This window comes from Opisthocomus hoazin, chromosome 5, assembly GCF_030867145.1.
Source record: "Opisthocomus hoazin isolate bOpiHoa1 chromosome 5, bOpiHoa1.hap1, whole genome shotgun sequence".
Lineage (NCBI taxonomy): Eukaryota > Metazoa > Chordata > Aves > Opisthocomiformes > Opisthocomidae > Opisthocomus > Opisthocomus hoazin.
Window position 1 is genome coordinate 84,770,008 of NC_134418.1, and position 21,707 is coordinate 84,791,714.

Sequence of the window (21,707 nt, forward strand, 5' to 3'; positions counted from 1 at the left end):
CCAAATGTATAATGTCTCTCTTTCGAACACCTCTACAACATTTGCATAGCTAAGCATTCTGCTTACTTTAATAAACGAAACCAGCAAGAGAGCAACGCAAGACCCACCTCAGTCTCCCCTACAACCCAGGGAGGCAAGAACAGAACAACATCTAAATTAAGAACACCTACCTTAGAAGCAGTTAGTATGGATCTTTAGAGAAAGATGACAAGAAAAGTGACCTGTATATCCACCTTCTTTCCCTCGCAGATACTACCAATCAAAAATTTCAGGATTTCCCATGCAATTGTGTTTAACAGCCCTGATTAACTTGCATTTGCACAATCTCTTTTAAACACACTTTTACTTTTCATCTCCAGTGATGAGATCTGCTTTAGCCATTTTTTTTGCTCGACAATTGTATTTGGTGCCTACAGTCCTTGTGTTAACAAAAAAATATTGTTTAAAAAACATATCGCTGCTCTCTGGCAGTGCAGTATTCGTGGTACCTCTTGTATCTCGCCTCAGTCATCTCTTTCCCAAGCTGAACTAGTCACCAGTCCGCGTCTCTCCTCATATCGAAGTGACTCTGTCACTTCCATTATTGATTTCATCTTTTTCTGGGCCCTTCCTACTTCTACTGTATCTTCTCTTGTCTGACATTAACAGAACCACAGATAATATTCAGCTTTCAAAGGATCACAGCTTTCTGTACTCCCATAATGACTCTTCCCAGTTTGCTCCCCACTGCTAATGATGACTCCCATCCCATTCTCTTATTTTGGCTGACACTGGAAATTGAACTGACATTTTGGGAAGCAGCAACAACAATTCCAAGATCTCTTTCTCAACGGGTATGATTATTCATGGTTAATTTGAAGAAGTGCATCTTCTTCAGAAAAATGCAATCCAGGATTTAAATTTGCAGTGATTTTCAGTGATTTCAGTTCACTACAAACAAGTTATTCCAGTCCACACTGGAGTCAACATGGGAATTTTAAATACAAATGTATCATACTCCAGTTTACAAACCAGTCAATCTATTAAGTTTGTGCCTGTTAGATTTAAGTTGTTCCTACTATAAAATTCTTAGCTCCCCCACACATATTCACAGAGTCTGTTAAGAAATGTATCTTTAATCCCCCCAGTTCATCTGATACTGTGGCCACAGAGCTGTCAACTGCAACTTTTTAACTTTTCAAAGCAGATTAAAAATGTTACACTGAGGGTAAAGACACAGTGGCATTACATTGGATACAAACATGAAAATTTAAAGCATAACCTATCTCTCAAAATCTCCAATAAATCAACCACACAGGAATAAGCTGACAGTAAAGAAGGATTCCAGGCACCAGATCAGAAAATAATACAAGGATCTGAATGTCATCCACTGAAACTAAAACCTGGCATCTGACAATGGGGCACCACTATTTCGAAGAAAGAATCTAAAGGATAGAAAACTTTCCTGTTTGCAGCCCCCAGTCAAACCAAGCCCAGAAACCTAGCTTCATAGAGAATTTATAACTCTGTTATTCTTATGTAGATAGAACAAAATATTCCTGCTCTGCAGCCCACAGTTTATTTCTACGGGGCTACGAGGATGATGAGGGGACTGGAGCATCTCTCCTACGAGGAGAGGCTGAGGGAGCTGGGCTTGTTCAGCCTGGAGAAGAGAAGGCTGAGAGGGGGCCTTATAAATGCCTACAAATATCTGCAGGGTGGGTGTCAGGAGGACGGGGCCAGACTCTTTCCAGTGGTGCCCAGCGACAGGACAAGGGGCAATGGGCACAAACTGAAGCAGAGGAAGTTCCAGCTGAACACGAGGAAGAACTTCTTCCCTCTGAGGGTGATGGAGCCCTGGCCCAGGCTGCCCAGGGAGGCTGTGGAGTCTCCTTCTCTGGAGATATTCCAGCCCCGCCTGGACGCGGTGCTGTGCAGCCTGCTCTGGGTGACCCTGCTTGGGCAGGGGGTTGGGCTGGGTGACCCACAGAGGTCCCTGCCAATCCCGACCAGTCTGTGATTCGGTGATTTCTAAAAGAAGTTAAAAAGCAGGGTCCATCTAGGCCAACTCCATTAGAAAACGAGGTACAAAATTACACTGCTAATGGATGAGAGAAATACAGGTACATCTGTGTCACACCTGTAAGGGACACCATGCCAGAGAAAACGGGCAATATTTACCAACAGCATGAGAGACAACAAAGTAAAAGCAAGACTGGGAAAAAAAAACTTTCAGAAAAGAAATCCACAGAAATGAAAAAAAAAACAAACTTCCAGGTTTAGAAGAGAAGTTCTGGTTTGTATCTAGTGCACTACTAACCACGTTAGTACAACCAGCTGGAAGCTGGGATCACAGGCTGCAGGTTCTGCCAGACTGATAGCTCTGACCCCAACTGCTCCAACACCTGGATTCCAAAGCAGCTGGAAAAGGCACAGCTGACACTAGAGTGTGAAAGCTCAGTTAGGTCTCCCAGAAATAATCTAAAGTTCCGTGTCAGACTGCATACTGAGGATGATCCAAAATGCCCTTCCCCTGAGCTTCTCGGTATGTGGGCTTAGAGCTTCCTCCTGGACTTTAACGCAAGCTCCCTAAGCACAACAGTTGGGAGAAAAAAACAGTCCAATGGAACAAGAGTCTGAGAACACACCTGCAAACTAAAACTGGATACACTCTGCAGCAGCCTCTCTGAGGATAGCACAAGTTTAAGTAATTCTCTGATCTTCTAATATTCCATCCAAGAAGTCAGATTGTTTCAGTCTAAACCCTGAAACAATCAACACCTGCTTTCCTAATCCCTCCCAGTGGTCTTGCGTGGTCTTCCAGCACTGCCGCACTTTGGATTATTATTATTTTGCTTTCAGTAACTAAACTGGAAACACAGGTATTATAAATCAACCGCTAAGCCAATTGGCTTCCACTTGGGAGTGAGGTACTTCAAATTAAGGCTCCTTCTCTCTTGCACTGTTTGCACCCTGCCAACAGCTCTTGGAATCAGCACTGAAAACATCAGCAACGGACACTTGTGCCAGAGCACCGGGCATTAGAAGTAGCCTGGGGATCAACCACTCTACAATAATACCCGTTTTGGCTCGGGAAGCAGCCCAACTACAACACTGCATTATCAAAGGAAGCAAATCTCGACTACCAGTTGGTTCTTAGACATCAGCTTTACCAAAATGAGCAGGGCTTTCACTTCATTTTTCTAGAGTCTGAAGAGCACGCCTATGCTAACTCATTCTCGCTGAGCTGGTGCTTTACAATTATTTTTTTTAATAACGTTTTACAGTGGTATGTCCATTGCTCTTCCCAACAGCTGCCAAGAGATTTAATTATTGTAATGATGGATGAGTTCAGGAATTTGCCATCACACCTTAAGTTGACAAATTATCTATTTCCAAGACTGTAGTAATGACTTAATTAAGTAGCCCACTAAAAAAAGCTTGAAATTGAAGAAAAGCAAGCACATGGTTCAGTTGCAAATGGAGCAGCAGATGACATTGCTGTCAAAAACGTCAAAAACAAAGGCAGGAGATACATCTGAAGTGTCCAGAGTCGAACAGTTCAGCGGTTTTGTAAAAGGGGCAGACCCGCAGCCTCGGATCTCGATTAAGTCATAGCAAGTTGGCACATGGGGAAAGTGCAAAGGCTCCCCAGCCACCCTCTAGCTTAGTGATAAGATGGTGAGCAGGCATTACTGGGGTTCTGTCTCAGCACAAAGGAAAAACAGGCTTGGTCCGTCCCCTACCCGCTCAGGGCACCTGGGATGCAGATGCATTCCCCATGGATACACCCGGACATAAAAAGGCAATCCATAGGCGTGGGATGCACATGAACCCACAGCAGAGTTCATACAAAGTGTAGCTTGAAAGGAACATTCCAGCAACTCAGTAAGTGATCTCGCTCTAATTACGAGCATGGTTATTTACGAGCTATTTGCACTGTGCACACCACCCTCCTCGGAGATTTAACTTGGAGAGATATCTCAATCTCGCTTCGCAAGCTGAGTTAATTTAGATTCTACAAAGTAAAGAGCAAGGGGGAAAAAAGAAAAAAAAAGGCAAACCCAATTATTTTCCAAATTCATAGCTTCAGAAATCACTTCTCCCCACCACAAGCAACATGAACAAATAATGAACTGCTTTTTGGAAACGCCCCCCTCCCCCTTTTCAGAGTTCAGAAACAGTCTAACTACTGGATGCCACACTTATTCACCAGACTGCCAGCTTAGTCTAAGAACTATAGAATTATGTATACTTTAAAACCTGTAGTTAATATGCTCTTGTGCTCCTTCTTGTTTTGCTTATGTGTTTTACGCTTTGTTTTCCTACTCTTGAGAACAGCCTCAACTTTGCTGAGCTCACTTACTGCTGATGGGTATAATTAAGAAGGAAACATATTTAATACAGAAATCATTGATATACAAAATACACATTTCTTCAAAATAACATCCGCGTTTTCACCACTTAATCTTGCCAGGCTAGTTCAGGAAACAAGAGGAACCTGTATTTTTTCCATAGTAATGACATATCACAACTCCATTTTCTGTAAAAAATCTGTTTACAGAAAGGCCCAAGCACAGGGAAAGCTGATAAACAGCCCATTACATTGACAGGCTCATCTCTCTGAAAGCAAAATTCATTTCAATGTAATGTACTCTTCAGTAATTACCCAAAAATGGACTGTAAAAAACTACGAGCTTCTGACAGAATAAAGTTTTGTGATGGAGAGCTGTTCTGGATATTACTGCAATGAGAAAACACCAGATTTTGCATCCAGCTTGTAAATGAAACTTCTCCTTCTTTCTCTGCGACCAGAGAAATACTGTCTCACAGTCCTTGAAAAATGACATAAGGAAAAGCACTGGTCTAAAAACCAGGAAGATAACTCTGTCAACTGCCTGGTTAGGACAGGTTTGAAATCTGCCAAATCCTCTCCATGTTCTAGACAGCACTCACATCACAAGAGATTCCTTCAGGTTTTTACTTTAGTCGTGACTCCGCACACCATTAATCCTTAATCAGCTACCTCTAGAGAATAAATACTCTATTTTATACCCATTCTTTGGATGTGATGTGCATTTACTAAACCATTTCCATTACGTTCTGACTCCTCCTTCAGGGTTACACAACACTTTATGCTGTCCAACCGCCTTAAATCTCACAGAGTCAAAGACAAGAGCTTCAAGTGTCATCTCCAATCAACCAACAGCTCAGCTATAATTACAACAGTCATTGCTTACAAATCAAAGCGAAATTGCTCAGACAGGCATGTTGTATGAACAAGCACTTTCTTCTCTGAGTTAAACATTTAGGATGCAGTTCTAGTGAAGCAGTGACTTTTATTTGCTAGTAAACATAATTCTCTTTCTATTTTGTGGACTACAATTTCAATATTTTTAATAAGTAATATTCTTGCTAGACCTCAGAGATTTTTTGGGGGAGAATTTCAACTGCAATCATATGGAAACATCTACTACATTGAAACTTAAAAGGTAAAAACAGTAGGCACAAAATTATTTTAATGTTTGTTTACAAACAAATGAAAAAAAGCAAAACCCACAATCTGTCCTCAGACTTCCCATTAACGAGAAAGATGCGCGGCAATATCTGTCTGTAAAATCACCCATGAAGTGATGTTGCAGCCCTGACTAGTAAATGGGGAATTAAAAAGTTAAATTAGGATCAGATCCTGATTTTTGCTTGCCCCCCACCTCAATTTGGGTGATTTGTCCCTCCTAGATCACTCCTGCCACTTTCTGATGCCTGAACTGGCTTTTCTGGAGGCAGAAGAGGTGCTGCCCCTGGTAAGATTAATTGCCGAGGTCTTTCTTACCTTGTGTCTCTATCTTTTCTGCTCTTTGAGTTCCTCTTCTCCTCATGCCAAGCTCCTTAGCAATCCCCACACCAATGCTGCTACACCCACTCGCAGTAGTTCTCCTTCCCTTTCACCAAATCTTTCAACTCCTGCTAGAAGCTGAGAGTTGTTTTACTGCGACGTGGGAAATGCTTCCAGTAATTCCACAACAAAGCTATCGCACATGCCTCATGGCGTAAAGGCAATTCTTTTAAAGAGCTGGATTGCTGGAAAAATATCTGCCTACCTAAAATTAACTCTTTAATAATAATAAAAAAAAAAAAGTCCCATCCCAAAGAAATTAGTAATACAGGTTTTTATACACAGAAAACAGTAGCTGCCTTCTGGAGCAGACATTCAAGAAAAAGTATAAACAATCCATACAGTTAAGACGTATTCATTCTCTGGCCTACTCTGACTTTCGAGCACACGATTTTCTTTCAAAACCTCTTCTGACCACATGGTAGAAATACCTTTTTCTTTACACAAGAACTTATTTTAAGCAAGTGCATCTGAAGGAGCAGATACTAAATATCGAAAGAAGTCAGTTTTGCCATTGTAACAACTTGCAAGTACAGCATTCACAATAAGTGTATATAAAATTATCTGTTCTAACCACTGGAATGCACGAGCGATACAACTGGAAACTTTGTTTGCTCTTTTATCTACTCAACAGACCAACCTCGCTTACTGGCTTCTTAGAGACATACGGGTTTCCTAACCTTTGCTAAGGTAAACTTCATTCCTGGCAAAAACAGACACATCTTCAGTTTCTCAGGAAAGCTCTGATTAACAACCAATACACTAATTTTAAACCTTGAAAAATCAGAAAGATGGTCACTTAAACTTGGGATTGCTAACTTTAGGCAGGAAAAAAAAAAGCATCACATAAAAATATGGTAAAAAGACATGTATTTTACTTACGAAGCCTACACCATGCACTTGTAGACCTTGTTATATCACGCTTTCTCGCAACAAATGCAGATTTCACAGAAACAATGAATTCACACAATACATTTTCTCCATAACTTTAAGCCTAACTACATTTCAATATCCTGGTCATCAACTACTTTCTAAAGTATTGTAGTATTTTTCTACCAGGAGGAATATTCTAGGAGAGGAAGAAAAATGTAGGCAGAGTATCAAGCAAGATTTTTTTTTTCCACCCAAGAGAAATACATTTGGGTGTTGAGGTGACTCTTAGAGGATGGAATAATCAAAGAGGAGTGCCTCTGAGTTAGTCAAGGTACTTCTGGATGCAGCGCTAAAGGCAAGGCAGAGATGCTTGTCTTTAACTGCTGCTGATGAAAGCGCACAACCCGCTCTACCTCTCTGACCTTCATTTATAACACAATGGTTTTTAATTGGCACAGAACCAGAACTCCTAAACAGGATCACTTGATAACCGAAGTAAAGCAGAAGCACGGATTCATCCTACGCCGAGTGCCAGGTATCCCGCAGCAGTAGCTGAGAAATAAAGGACAGAACTTCTTAGAGCCTAGAGCTGGGAGAAGGAGGGCAAGAAACCCTAGGAAGGAAACAATTTCTCTCATTTCAAAGAAAGTACAGTAAAATATTCAAACATGGAGCAGCTAAAGCTACCTTGCAGGGAAGAGACTGGGTTCCAGGAATTCTTCCAGTTGATGAAGTCGTAGCTGTCCAGTTCCATCTTGTTTAACTGAAAAGGTGTGTTAGCTAATACCCACAAAGACACTAGCTACAAACATTATGGTGGCCACTCTAATTCTATACAAAAAACATGGTGTCATACACCAACACCTGGATTTTTATAGCTGCTTTGCTATTTGATCCTGCTGTTCTTTCTGCCCTCTCCTTCTACTTTCTCTTCCCTGGACGGCCAAGAAGGTGGCACAGCATTCATGTGTAATGGTGACCGAACACTAAAAGCGATTAGCTCACTCTTCCCCTCACTTCTACCTGTTACAGAAACATGTTTTCCTTTTCTCCTAGAAAAATAATGAACTTCGAATACACAGAGGTAACAGCATAAAAAGTTTTTTGGTCTTGAGTTACAGCTGTCTAACTGACCTGTTTGTTGGAATTCCTGATTTGAATAAGGCAGGAGGAGATGTGAAATCAGCTTTGGTCGACTGCACTGCCAACTCTTTCTCCAAATTTCCAGTTCTGCCCTGCTGTACCTTCAAAATAATGTTGTATCATTAGTTTAACCTCAGAAGCACAGCAGCCCCAAGACTCAACATAGCACACAGCCAACACAAAAAGAAAGTAAGTCCAACTTTAATCAGATTTTCAAAAACCGTCACCTTTGCACAGCTAGCAAAATTACGTCTTTTTTAAGCAGATATTACTTAAGTACTATATTTTATATATATATATATGAAGCAATATGCCAGAGAACAAATTATTACAGAAGATTAGACAGCTTTAATATTTCTCTTCCAAGCGTTTGATTTGGACACGAACAGACCAAATTGATTTTCTTGTAGAATCTCCTGTACGAACAAAACAACATCTTTATTTTTAAAAGAAGCAAGCTTATTAAAAAAATGTTAAACTTTTGTAATCTTAACGACAGAGATATCTAACATGTCTTCTACCCAACAACAAACCATGAGACGAGAAACTGCGTGGATTCCGTCTGCCTTACTGACCATGAGATCTAGGAACTACTGAATTTCCGAGTCGTACCGGGAAGTCACCTCACACCCTGGGTTACGCAAACTTCAAAAGATTTTGTCATTAGTTCAGATTGAATACTTCAAAAACACACTGCTGTTTCTGAAGTACTGCAAAATTCCAGAGACACGTTATTAAAGCTATGCAAGGCCTCTGGTGCAAGTACTTCAAGTATTGTTTGACTTCAGCAGCGCATGATCTATGAAAGGAAAACCTGCATGGGTTAGCATTAAAGACAAACCTGTGCTGATTCAGTTTTTAAAGACACTCCCACTGTACCACCCACACAGCTACATCGCTCTACACAGCCAGTTCACTCACAGCGTAACTGTCAGAGCAGGCTGCGATCGCACGTCTCACTCCTAAACACAGGCACCTCTTGCCCAAACCCACAAAAATGCACAGAAATCGTTAAGATCTGTTACAAACTGAATAAAACTTTAGCAGTCAGAAATATGGAAAAAAAGAAAAAAAATACCATGAGGTTTGGTTTAAGTATTTCTCTGAAAAACCTGTAAGACTTCTATTAATTAATGAGTAACCAGAACAGGCCAGAGATAAAGTCTTGCCAGCTACAGAAGACTAATCCAAACATACCATGTAAATTACAAGAGATTTCGTAGTTCAGAAGAGTGGGAAGAAGTTAATGAAATTATTTAGTAACTACACGTAAACTCCTTGTAAAACACATGACAAACTCTTACTTCAGACTCTTACAACACAATTATTATCTGTACTGTTTGGTCATGGGACCCCCAGAGAGTCAATACGGAGCTGGAAATAGGGAAGCTCTGGTGTGGAATACTTCTCTTTCTTCCTTCAGGACAATACTTGAGGGAAGTTTGAGAGTGCAGTCGTCGGCTGCAAATCGTAACTCCCATTGCTCAGCAGTTCCCCCATTCCATAACACTATTATAATTATAATTGAGGAGGGCAGAAAGGGGAGCTTCTGATCTGTTCTTGCTAAGATAAAAGTTAGAATGACTGGATGCCCTCAAGGAGCATGAGAGGGGAAACAAAAAGACCTGTCTGCAGCTGACACTGCTGTCACAGGTGTATACAGACAAAGGAACAAACAGTTCCAAGTCAGTTTAATGACAGTTCAAGAACAAAAATGACTGCATATTGAAAATCAGCAAAATAAATAACCTTAATATTTTAATTTCAACTTCAGTATCAATCGAGAGAGTAAATGAGAAAACAAGAAGTTGAAAAAAAATGTTCAATCCTTAAGATAAATCCTGTCACACAGATTTTTCTGCTCTCTGAAAATCAGCATTTCTGGAGGGAAAAAAATTATATGTAACTTGATTTATTCCCATCTAATCCCCAAAGGACAACAGACAAATATGGAAGATTGATTTTCACATCTCAGAGTTGCCAAGGATAAGTGTTGCAGAACACAGTAAGAGCTACAAGGCCACAGGAAAAATAAACATGCCATAATCTACAAAGCTTCCCCAGCACATCTGCACAAATTCTTTAATCTGCGCAAACAAATGCACTGCGGCTAAAAATAAACCATCACATACAGAAAAATTAGTTTCACTGGGAAATGTTAGTTCACCACGCCACTAACTCACATGCTTGCAGAAGGGTGACGAACAAACCAACACTTTTTAACCAGCATTTTGTGACACACGCAGAAAGTCACTGATGTAAGGTGAGAGTCTGAAAGAATGGCTACGTCCATTGCAGCTGTCCTCCTCGCAGTCTGTGGTGGCACGGGAAGCAATACTCAACAAAAATGAGAGCAACCAACAAAAGTTTACTAAAATTCACCTTAAAAAGATGGTATCTGCCATCGAGAATCTCTGCACTTGGTCTTACTTCCATAGCTTTGTCTTCAGCCTAAGTTAAATAACACATTGCCCATTAAGACACAGCTCTTACGTGATGGGCCACAATCTGAATAATGGTACAGATGCAATCTAGCTGCAGCTAGTCTGTCACACTGTCCACACAAACCGCCAGTGAAGCAACACAGGAACACTCCAGGCTCGGGGTGGGGAGGCGGGCGCAGACTCTGACAAACGCACCGAACCGGGCAGAACAAGCTTACGACACACAAGCAGCTTCACAGGGGAAAAAGCGTACAGAATACCACAAAAGTTGTACTAGTTACCGTAATTTTATTTGTGGTTGAGGTAACTGGTAAGATTTCAAGACCCATTCGTATTCTCTTTTGTTTTTCACAGTAAGCTTTCCAGGTATCTTCGTTGAAGCCATAGTTGAAATAATCTGAGAGATCAGCCCCTTGAAATAGAAAAGCAGAGGTTTTTAGGACGTTACAAAACGTTCACCTTTTCTTCACTGAACATACACACAACATCAAAATGGATTAGGTATTGATCTCAAAACATACTACTGAAATGTACAGTACGGTCTTACATCAGTAAACATAGAGTGTGCATAGCTAAGACTGCAAAAACATCATAATTTAGTCAGAAAGAGTATCTTGCCTAGCACCCGGTCTCAGGGATCAAGAGTAGATACTTCCACAATATCCTAGGACATTTTAATTCCTGTATCTTTACAGTAGGATAAATGTAAGGTCTACAGGTTTGCTTTACATTCAATGAAGAACCACTCCCTTCTGCTTGCTCTGCATTTGACTCCTCGTTTCATTTTGACTCCTAGTTTCATTTGATGCTACACAGTACTTTTATTGTAAGGGAGAGATCAGACACCACTCAAATGCATAAAATATATTTCAAGCAGCTAACAGTTCAAACACCAGAATATTATCAAAGGCTTCTTTTTTCCATTTTGTAGACACTATTTGCATCGCCAAAGCAATATGCAAACACTAGAAAAAACTATACATGGCAGTAGATGTACTGCCACTAAAAAAACCCAACCAACGCTGGTATTAGACAAGCCTGGCCAAATCTCTTGAGCCAACCAGATAATACACACAGGAGACTTATGGAAAGCCCATGTGGCACCAGCTGCTTCTCCAAAGCTCATGGACGTCTATGCAAGAACATAAAGAAGCACAAGCAGCAACATCCCATCATTCTTCCTGCTCAAACCTGCTACAATGATTTTCCGTTCTGCTTTATCTTCTGTCCTATGGCACAGATCATCAGCAGTAATCTCCACAGAAGTACAGATTTCCAAGGAGTGTTCAGCATACACATGTGTTTTTAAAAAAATAAAGGGCATGTCCTACAGTCACTTTTTGCTGACTTCTGTGTGAGATGTATACTGAGAAATATGGTAAACCCACACACTCTATGGCATATAGCAAAGGCAAGAAGTAACTCTGTTGCTTTTTCCAAGTTATGTTGTACAGTAACTGCTAACTAGAGGGTAGATAAAGTCTACATGCAGTAAGTGGGAATTATTATTAAAATAACCTACTGAATACCAGCATATCAGTTACCGGAAACCAGAGCATTACCTGGCTTTCTCCAAGGTTTATCTTCGAAAGAATCTAAATCTACTTCCAGAAGTGGCACACCATTAATACTCCCTGGCGCGTCCAGATCCACCCCTTTAACTTTCACACCTGTGAAGAGAAGTCAGAAAGTGACAGCCTTCTGTCTCTACCAAACAGTGTTTTAACATTTGTAACACACTTAACATAGCAATAAAAAGTCAGATTTAAATTTATCAAGAAGTTTTGGAAGAGAAAACTATTTCCTTCATCCAAAACAATCAAACTTTTTTTTGCATTTTTACTAATATTGCTGTGTAAATTTTCTTACCGGAAGATCCATAAGCTCGTCCTCCTGTCTTAATATTAAGGTTCACAGGTGCCGCTCCATAACTTAAAGAAATCAACAAAACTGAATTAGACAGAGAAAACTCTTCAAACCGAAGAAAACACAAAACAAGAGTTAACTAGATCCAGAAACAGACTGGACCCAGGCTCAGTCACCATCCTGAATCCCTAGCTTTCCAAGCTGGTAACACTGTAAAGTAAAGAGATCAGCCCAGGAGGAAGAGAGTGTACCTTTCTATGCTCAGTAGCAACTTCTCCAACTACTAAACAGTTGTGAAGCAAGTCCCAGTCACTCTTCCTGAGTTGAAAGGATAAAGACCTTGATAGAAACAAGAATGGACAGAACCAGAAGCAGACAGAAAGGAAAAATGCAGTTCGTTTAGGGATACAGATGGCACTCTGGGGATTAGAGTAAAAACAAAATAAATAATAAAAAAAAAGGTTCAGACAGATCCTTTTCATAACTGTCCCATTTAATCTGTACAGAAGTGGAGAATGCAAGCATTTCTCTACAACGATTGAAAGGCTGTTTCACCTGTCCTTGTGACCAACAGACAAATATGTAATGCTTCTCTTTCTCAAATGCTTCAAAGCTTTCTTCATAAAAATGCACTCAGAAATCTCAGTACTGAACCGATTTAACCGCCTTAGGAATTACAGCACGGTTCACCTGGAACATTCAGAGCTAGCTTTCACCACCATTTGCGTACAGCGTGGCTTATCCTCACAGGTGGTACCACAAACACACCAAGATTAGCACGTCATTAGAAGGCAGGGTAGAGTCTACAGTGCCACCTCCACGCAGTTTTAGTGCTCCTTCAAGTCCCACAGCCGTACAAAGCGGACACAAAACATTTAACCTTCTGATCTGCCACGCCGTATTTGTGCATGACTTTGTCAAACAATTCTTACATTTTTTTAAAACGGCAGTTGACTACTATATGAAAAAAAAACATGAAAAATCATTTAATCCTATAAAAGGAACTTGTTATACCAAAGTTAAAATAAATAGCGATGTTGAGCTTGGTTTAGATTAACGCCCTTCCACGAACTTTCTCTCCAATTTGCGCAGAAAATGGTTTTTCAGAAAACAATCCTTTCTACATAGAACTTCACACTCCAGTTAGATTTTAGGATCATCTGCTCATTGTTTTCTGTATTCATGGAAAGAGCAGCAGCAAATCCACTGAGAATATAAACCTAGCTTTGCTTTAGTCTCACAAATTTGAGGTCACTGTCTACACCACAAGCATACTGCAAGTTACTGAAAGCAGACAAAGAACTGAAAGAATTGCTGTTTTTTATATTCCACTGATTTGCATGGTTAGTTTAGGATGTGAAATACTGAAAGTTTAAAAATATTATGTTTCAAAAATGAGGAAATCACCTGCATTCTAAAGTTACGAAAACAGTAAGATACATGAGTCAGACCTACCTGCAGACCTGTCATAATCCTATTAAGAAATGATGCCCTAGTAACTCTGGTTTTAATAAGCATAACATCATTAGGACTGCCAAGGCAAACAGGCAAACCACCTCCCCCAGAAAAGTCACATGCAACAGAAAATTAACGCTGTTCAAAAGTGTTCAGTGAAAAACATGCCCCTTGTCAACAGAAGAAGGAATATGGGGCAATAACAGCAGCAAAAATACTCTTGTGCAGTACAAATGCCTAATCCACGATCTTGAGAAATTATCTCCAGAGACTGCCAGCTCCATCCTGAAGTACACTAAAATCTTATTTGAGAACATCAACAGGAATTGCAGCTATAGAGGTCTAATTAGAACTGTATCCACCACAAACAGGAGCAAGGACAAGTGTTTCTCACGTTCTCTGGGCTCACCACCCTGCCATTTGCAACAAAAACGTCACTGTTACAGTAGCGACCCTAAAAAAGGCAACGTAACATAGCCATTCCGTAACAAAAAACCATTTGTTACTTCACAAATTCAATACATTTCTCAAAAGCTGAAAACAGCTCTTCCTTTAAGACATTTTGTGGATTTCATTTCACTTTTTTTTGTTTTCAAGTCACTGTATCATTAAAAACATTGTTAAAGAGCTGAAAAAAACACTAAATTGATATTAGCTATGCATACAATTTGACACTGACAAGTATTAAAGAGCCTGAATTAATAATTAAATGTCATCTTGAAAGTTCCCCCAGTTAACGTTCGCAAATAACTTACCCATACTGTGACGCTCCTGTTTTAATATCCCCTATGGTGACTTGAACATCATCTTCATCATCATCACTATCACTATCACTGTCATCCTCAGCCTCTGCCACCTTCTACGAAAGAAAAAGTCACTGCTTAGACAAAAAGCAGTCACTTACCTGTACAGTGGAAAAACAATCCGGACAAAACTATCTGTTCTAGAAATCTCCGAAAGAAGAAAATTCTCCTTGTCCTAGACCTCAGAACTGCGCAGCATTAACACTAAATTTAGGAGGCTCGTCTGCTAAAATGCTACAAGTACATCTGAAACTTCTGGATCAAAATAGGGAAGTATCTGTAATGCTAAGCTCCTGTTTCCGAAACGTGACATTTCCTAGATAAGCATAAATTGGTTTCCACTATTAAATCTCCTTCTTCCCTCTGTCTAGCTCACACACACCGGTTCTACTCTTATCTTGTCACTCAGGAAAGAACTGAAAAGATATGCATGACTGGCTTCTTGCCATCCTCAATTCCATGCCCAGAGTAACTCAAACATTTTTCCAGCTGTAGACGAACACTGCCCTTCAGAGAAATCTGTTCAGGTCCTGACATCAGAAGAAACAGACACCAGAGCACACGGCACGCTGTCCTGTCCCACAGCATTCAGGCTCGCTGGTAAATCAACCAGTCGTGCCAGTTCATACCAAGAGTTCATTTAGTCCAGCGTCTCGGGTTTGTTGGGTGTTTTGGTGTGGTTTTCCCCTCCCACAGACCACAGCAGAGAGAAAAAGCGGGGTAAATACACACGATGCTCCTCCCTAACACTCTTTCAGCTGCTGATTATGATCAGCTCGGGGCATTCTCTAAGCCAGCTATGGTTTGTCTATTTAGTACCCGCCAATGGATCTTCCTCTCAAGTACGTGCCCAGACCTCCCATGACTCTGTATAAACTCCCAGCAGTGACACTCTCTTTGGCACGTCTACTGCATGAAAATCCAACCTCTTTTCTTTGTTTTCCTCCTGGCTCCTACGACTCTCATTTAAAGGTCCCAGTTCTCACATGGAAGGGACTGTGAGGAGTCAATCCTTACTCAGAGTCTCCACAGGTGATTTTGGAAGCCTCTACCGTATCTTACGTACGCCTGCCTTCCGGGCTGAGGAGTCCTTGCCTACTCAGCCGTTCCTTGCATGGAAGCTACCTTGATTACTCTCGCTGCTCTTCTCCTCTCTTCCACCTTTTCCAGTTGAAGTAAAGCCTTTACGAAGTGAGGGAGGCAGAACAGCACACAGAATTCAGGGTGCAACTGAACCATGAGTTTCTGGTACAAGGATATCTTCCATTTTGTTCTTTATTCGTTTTCTGCTACGTCCCAAGGTTTAACTGCTTTTTAGACTCCAGACAAGCACTTAACCATCATTTGCATGGATCTTTCTACAAACCTTCATGCGTCCCTCCCAAGTGGTAACGATCAGCTCAGAGATCACCATTTTATCTGTAAACCTGTTTTTCCTCCCATGAACATCGCCCTTCTTTTTCTACACAGAATTTCAATAGCCATTTATTAACCAGTCAGTTCTTCACAGACACTCCTTGCTCTCGCTATCCTGAATAACTAACACCAGAAAACTTGTGATCCCACAACTTGCCCCCTTTCCAAGTAATTTACAAACGCATTAACCAGCACAGGTTATGCACAACATTCCAGAGAATCCCCACCAGAGGTGACCTTCCTTCACTGTGAAAACTTCACCTTTACTTCTACCCTCTGTTTTCTACCTTTTACACATCGGTTCTCCATGTGGGACTCTTGTCCTATCGCTGCTTAGTTTTCTTAAAGTCCTTTGGTGAGGAACTTCTTCAAAAACTTTGTGGAATCCAAGCGAACTTTCTCAACCAGATCACCCTTATCCACTTACTCATCGAATCCTTCAGCAAGAGGCTCAACATACCAAAGCCAAGGTGATTCCACGGAGGTAGCCTGCAGTTATCCAAGCACAGCTCAGCCCCAGCCCTGCTCTATTACACCACCTATTAATTTGCTGGGTACATAAATTAAGACAAAAATAAGCAGCTGCATAGAAGGGAAGATGTTGGGGTGCAGTTCATCCTGGCTACACAACATTAATATAATTTACCTCACAATTAAGAGTCTAATCGAGGCGGAGGAAAAAAATCTAGATCACTACAGCTATTCTGTAAATGACAGCTGCAGACAGACGGCGGTCTGTCAGTGCCCCACTGCTGCAAAGTACAAGCTCACCACTCTTCCACACACCAGCCACCCCACGGGGCAGAGAGCCATGACAAACGCATCGAACAGAGTATCAGCTTCGTCTGGAGCACAGACCTTTTCAACCAAAACCAATTTCACTCATAAATAATGATTTCTTAGCTCCCTCCTCACAGAAAGATTCACCTTTTCTTACTCAATCAGCTTGAACACCATCCGTTTTTCTAGGTTGCTGCTGACCTTTCGTGTGTACCTTTTACCACGAGTTCTCAATTTTACGGAGCTGTTCTGATGATACCCTACCAGCGCTAGACTTTCTATAGGTGAAAAACACAAAGACATGCAAGTACGAGGAAGCTGTGCCAATGAGGACATTTGAAATATTTTTAGATCAAAAAGTCCAAAAAAGTGCACTCTTGCCTCCTTGTACCTACCATATTAAATCTACTGCCCACCTACAGTATTAGCATCAGCACAAAAAGCTTCTGGTGCACTTAGAATACAGAGCTTTTCAGTTTAAACAACCGAAATAAATTTTTTAAGTTTTTATAAGTTTTTTCCCTTGACCTTAAATAAACTGTAATATCTTTCAGGAATAAAGTATTAGATTTACGGAAAAAAAATAAGCTTTTGAAAGAGGTCAGTCCTTAAAACTTGCACAAATATCACGACAACGGTTTCTGCATCACTTCAGAGAATTCTTGCAAGATACAAGCTAAAAAATCCCAGCAAACTACAATTTTTTCATAGATCAGATTTAAACTGTTCCCATCCACAGGAAACCGGGCCTTTTATCAACATTGTAACTGTAAGTTTCGTTTTCTAGTCCTCTCCTTCATCACAGTAACACTGAAGTCCTGAGACATACGGAACACCGAAGACTATCCCCAAACAAGTCTGTTATGTTGCCTCTGAAAGGCACCTGTAACTCACCTCCTGATCCACATTTTCACATAGTTCTGCAAATGCGGATTGTTTATCACGTTCAAAAAAGAAAAATGACCAAGGGAGTTTATTTTCCTGTCAGTGAGGAAAAATAAAGAGCATTGTTTTGAAAGGGATGTCGCTGAGAAAAGACAGCTGTCTTGAAGCACCATCTTTCCTCCCCCAAAAAATGGAAGTACTATTAATTTATTTTCTGTAAGTTAGATTTTATAAGTGGACTGCAGCTGGAAATTGGATTTCCTAATTTAGTAATTTCTACAGAGTTTCTGCAGATAGTGTCCAACACCTTTCAGAAAAAAAAAATCAAAGGCGTACACTTACACATTAATTCATTTAATTACAAGTGCTAGCCAAATTGCAAATACCCCATCAGCCAAAACAAATTAAAGCACTATTTCAAAAACACATTTAAAACTACCGTTTTCACAACGCCATTTTCTGCAGCCTCCTCTTCGACTCCAGGTGGGGGTGGAGCACTTAAAAAAAAAACAAACAGGAAAAGATGAAACTAGGTATTTATGCACATATTATTTCACACCTATCAGCCAACGATGAAAAAACCCCTGCTGCACCATTCCAGAGAAGAACTAAAGTTCCAGCTATCTTATGTATTAATTAAAAACAATAATAATTTATTTTAAAAATTTCTAGATGAATTTATCTTAGCAGGATAATATTTAGCGACCGTAAATCCTACTAACTGGGTGTTTGCAGAAAAGTTGAAAGGAATAAGGCACTACACCTGGATCCTCTTTTGAAATCAAAGTGAAATCTTTCATAACAGATGAAGGGAGAATAACACCTTTCACCCCCACCCCCCAGCAGACTGACACTTTTCAAAGACATAATGGGAAAAACATATAGACACCCACAGGTAATGTTGCCCTGAATGAAAATTCCCACATCTGCATCGTGAAACTTTCTTTTACCATATGGAATAAGTACAAGTCAATGATGACCCAAATTATATTTTAACTGCAGACTGAGAACTGTAAAAATTTTAAAACTACTGGTCCATCTAAAGCAACCAGCACTGTCAAATCCATGCAAATAAGTTGTCTCACTGGGCTTACCTACTGCTGGTTCTTACACAGCAATATTTTAATTTCCCCAGTTCCATGAACTGTTAGGATGTTGCACTACAAATAGCAGAGTAAGCAGGGAGCCATTTAGAAACAATATTCTTTCACTGAAAAGATATTTCTGAAATGGAGTGAAATGGAGTGAAATTTGCCAATTTTTATTGAATAGAATGATTCTGATCCTGTTTTCTGTTGGCAAAATACCCACTCAGGAGCGCTGCACCAAAACCCAACCCAGCCCAGGTATGACCCAGGGTTCAAGCCTGACCATTTCACTTCATCACCCAGTAAAATGACAGACTAGTCACAGAACTTGAATAAAACCTCACCATTTTTATATATACCAAGAACGTCAAAACTGAGGGACCAGAGACCAAAACTTCTAACAGGTGAACTGTCACCACGCTCCCAGAGTCCCAAACACAACTCATAAGATGCGTAAGCTACCGTTTGTTATGCTTCTCAGTCCATAGCTCCGTGTTGAGGCAGTCAAACGCCAAGCTAGACACTACTGACCAGCAGAAGCTGGAGTTTGTTGGAGTAAAACACCACTGTTTCTACAGATCATTTCGGCTGTCATGCAAATAATTTTCTTTAACAAAACGCAACACTGATGAAATGTGCCAGGTCAAGAAAAGGCAACTGAACACAAGGGACCAATTGATACAGAATAGCTTCCACATAAAGAGCGCATACATAATTCGAATTCTTTGTCGTGGAAAAAGAGATGATTCAAGACGAATGCAACAGAGGTCTAGAAAACTGTTCAGTGACAGGAAACAACTCTGTTACTTATACTACAAGAACTAATGGGAATCAAATCAAGTTCACCTAGCAGCTGCTTCAAAATGATACTGTATGTCGTCAAGTGGTGGAGGTCATCACTGCTGTACCATACTGTGCCTGTCAAAAGTTGACGTCGGTTCAACACAGCAACTGAGCAAGTTTACAGACGAGAAGTCCACCAAGGGTAACTAAATTCAAGAGTTCTCATTGAAAAAAATCTCTGTTGACTGGAAGCATTTACAGAAAATAACAACCCATGTCTTCTTGCAGTGGCTTCCCCTTTACTTGTTTAATTTATCTTGACAATCAACAATTTCCATGGTTTATCAATTGTGAGACTTCTTTCACTCACTACGAGAGGCTGATTCCCACTTGCAGTCAGTCCTTCCTACCAGCCTCCATCAACTTAGCTAGATTTTCACAGGACCATCTTTGTGCTTTCTCTGAGACAGCTCCTCATAACTCAAGGAGGCTCCCGTAAGAACTTCCAAAGCTTTTTCTAAATTTCTTTCAAACGCTCTCTTACTACTAAGAAAAAACAACCCCAAAACCCTAAGCAGATGCGTTATGTGACCTGCACATCAGACGAGCTGGCAGTCTCCCAGCGCTTCCTTGTACTCCTCTTTTTGTGAGCTCTTTGGGAGGCAGACTGTCCTTTAATATCTTAATTATCTAGAACAAGGGAAGTCCTGATCCATCACTATGACTGCAAAGCACAGCGAATACAGAAATAAAAGACCTGTTGGCATTTTGTGAGGGGCTACTGCTGCCCAGTCGAAGCAAATTTCATAACCAAATGTCCCAATTTCACAGGTAAAAGATTCACAGAAGAGCCAAGTCATCCTGGCAGACCAGACATACTGTCTTCAGAGGATCTTCAACGACACCAGAGTGTGTTCAGGCACCACGGACTCGCGAGCAGCTGGGAATAAGAACGTGATGAACACAATCCCTTGCGCAGCCACGCTGCAGGCCTCTGGTTGTCCAGACACTCACCTAGCTTTTTCCTCCTCCGGCCTCTCCGCTTCATTCTCATCTACCGCAAGAGAAAAGAAACACTGCAGTTAAAAATAAAACCGTCTAAATAAAAATAAAATATAAAAAAAGACCCTGATGGACACCTCGCCGTGCCGATATTAGGCAACCCTCCGGTTTACCACCCAGCGACCCTGGAGACCTTTCCACAACGCCCAGGACGCAGCCCCCGGAGCCCTCGCAGTGCCCCACGCCGACAGGGTTTAGTTCACAGGCTTCGTTATGATTTCAACGTACAAAAATAAAACGAAACAAACCAAAAAAAAGTCCCTAAAGTCGTAAAGAAAGTTTATACGTCCAAGGGTAAGGTGGGGGGGGGGGTGCGGGGCAGGAGCGCCATGCCGGCCTCCCGCCGCGGAGGCCCGGCGCGGCCCGGGGAGAGGGGCCGGGAGACCGGGCGGGGAAAGGGGGGGAAGCCCACGCAGCCCCGGGTGGGCAGCGCGGGGGGCCGGCCGGGAGGAGGGGACTGAGGAGCCGCGGGGGCGGCGGGGACCCTTTTAAACGGCCGGGCGGGAGCGGGCCGCGCGGTGAGGCGGAGCACGCCGCGGCCTATTCACCCCGCACCCCCTCCCGCACCCACTCCCGAGGCCCAGCCGAGCGGGGGCGGCGGACCGGGGACCGGGGGTCTGGGAAGGTCCGTACCGCCATAGAGCCACTCCTCCTCCTCGTCCCCGGCCGCCCCGCCGAGGTCCGCCGAGAGCCGCTCCACCTCGCCGGTAGACATGGCCGCCGCCCGGCGGGACGCGAGGGCCGCCCCCCCCCTCCCCGGCTCCAGGCCCGGCGGTTCCGCCGCCTCCCGCCGCCGGGCAGCACCCGCCGAGCCGCTCCGGGCCCGTCCGCCGGCGCCTGGGGCCGCGGCCGGGGAGTCTGCGAGGAGCCGGGCGGAACGGTACCGCCGGCGGAGGAACCGCCGCCCGCCTGGCGCTTCCCCTCCCCCGGCCAGTGAGTGACACGCACAGGAAGCGGGCCCGGCCCGGCCCCGCGGCGCCCCGGGCACGGGCATGGGGGGGGGGGGGGCCGCGGGGGAGAGCGGCCGGGGCACCGCCGCTTCCCCCCCCCCCCTCCCGGCTCCGTGGCCGGAGCTCACCTGGGCCGGGCCTGCCGGAGCCGCCTTCCCTGCGTCTCCGCTGCTCTCGGCCATCCCCGTCCGTCCCCCGAGCGCACGCTGCCGCTGCTCCGACCAGCCCTCTGCTAGCTCCCCGCTCAGGCGCTCTCCCAGCCGGAGGGAGCGTGGCAGGTTTAA

General features: G+C 42.5%; 1 protein-coding gene across 5 annotated transcripts in view; it reads right to left on the reverse strand.

Annotated features, from left to right (window-relative positions):
• The window catches only part of FIP1L1 (factor interacting with PAPOLA and CPSF1), a 46,169-nt gene extending 24,906 nt beyond the window's left edge, over positions 1 to 21,263 (reverse strand). For 2 of the 5 annotated variants that reach the window (XM_075421995.1, XM_075421993.1), the window contains exons 1-9: positions 21,107 to 21,262; positions 20,426 to 20,465; positions 17,980 to 18,037; positions 14,412 to 14,515; positions 12,205 to 12,266; positions 11,898 to 12,005; positions 10,617 to 10,747; positions 10,274 to 10,342; positions 7,883 to 7,992 (exon numbers count right to left, since the gene is read on the reverse strand). In XM_075421995.1, the coding sequence (XP_075278110.1) occupies positions 7,883 to 7,992; positions 10,274 to 10,342; positions 10,617 to 10,747; positions 11,898 to 12,005; positions 12,205 to 12,266; positions 14,412 to 14,515; positions 17,980 to 18,037; positions 20,426 to 20,465; positions 21,107 to 21,188 (764 nt within the window). In that variant the 5' untranslated portion in view covers positions 21,189 to 21,262. Of the gene's footprint in view, positions 1 to 7,882; positions 7,993 to 10,273; positions 10,343 to 10,616; positions 10,748 to 11,897; positions 12,006 to 12,204; positions 12,267 to 14,411; positions 14,516 to 17,979; positions 18,038 to 20,425; positions 20,466 to 21,106 lie in introns of all 5 variants that reach the window. The other 3 variants (XM_075421994.1, XM_075421997.1, XM_075421996.1) reach the window with 3 other exon arrangements.
• Between the last annotated feature and the right edge of the window lie 444 nt (positions 21,264 to 21,707).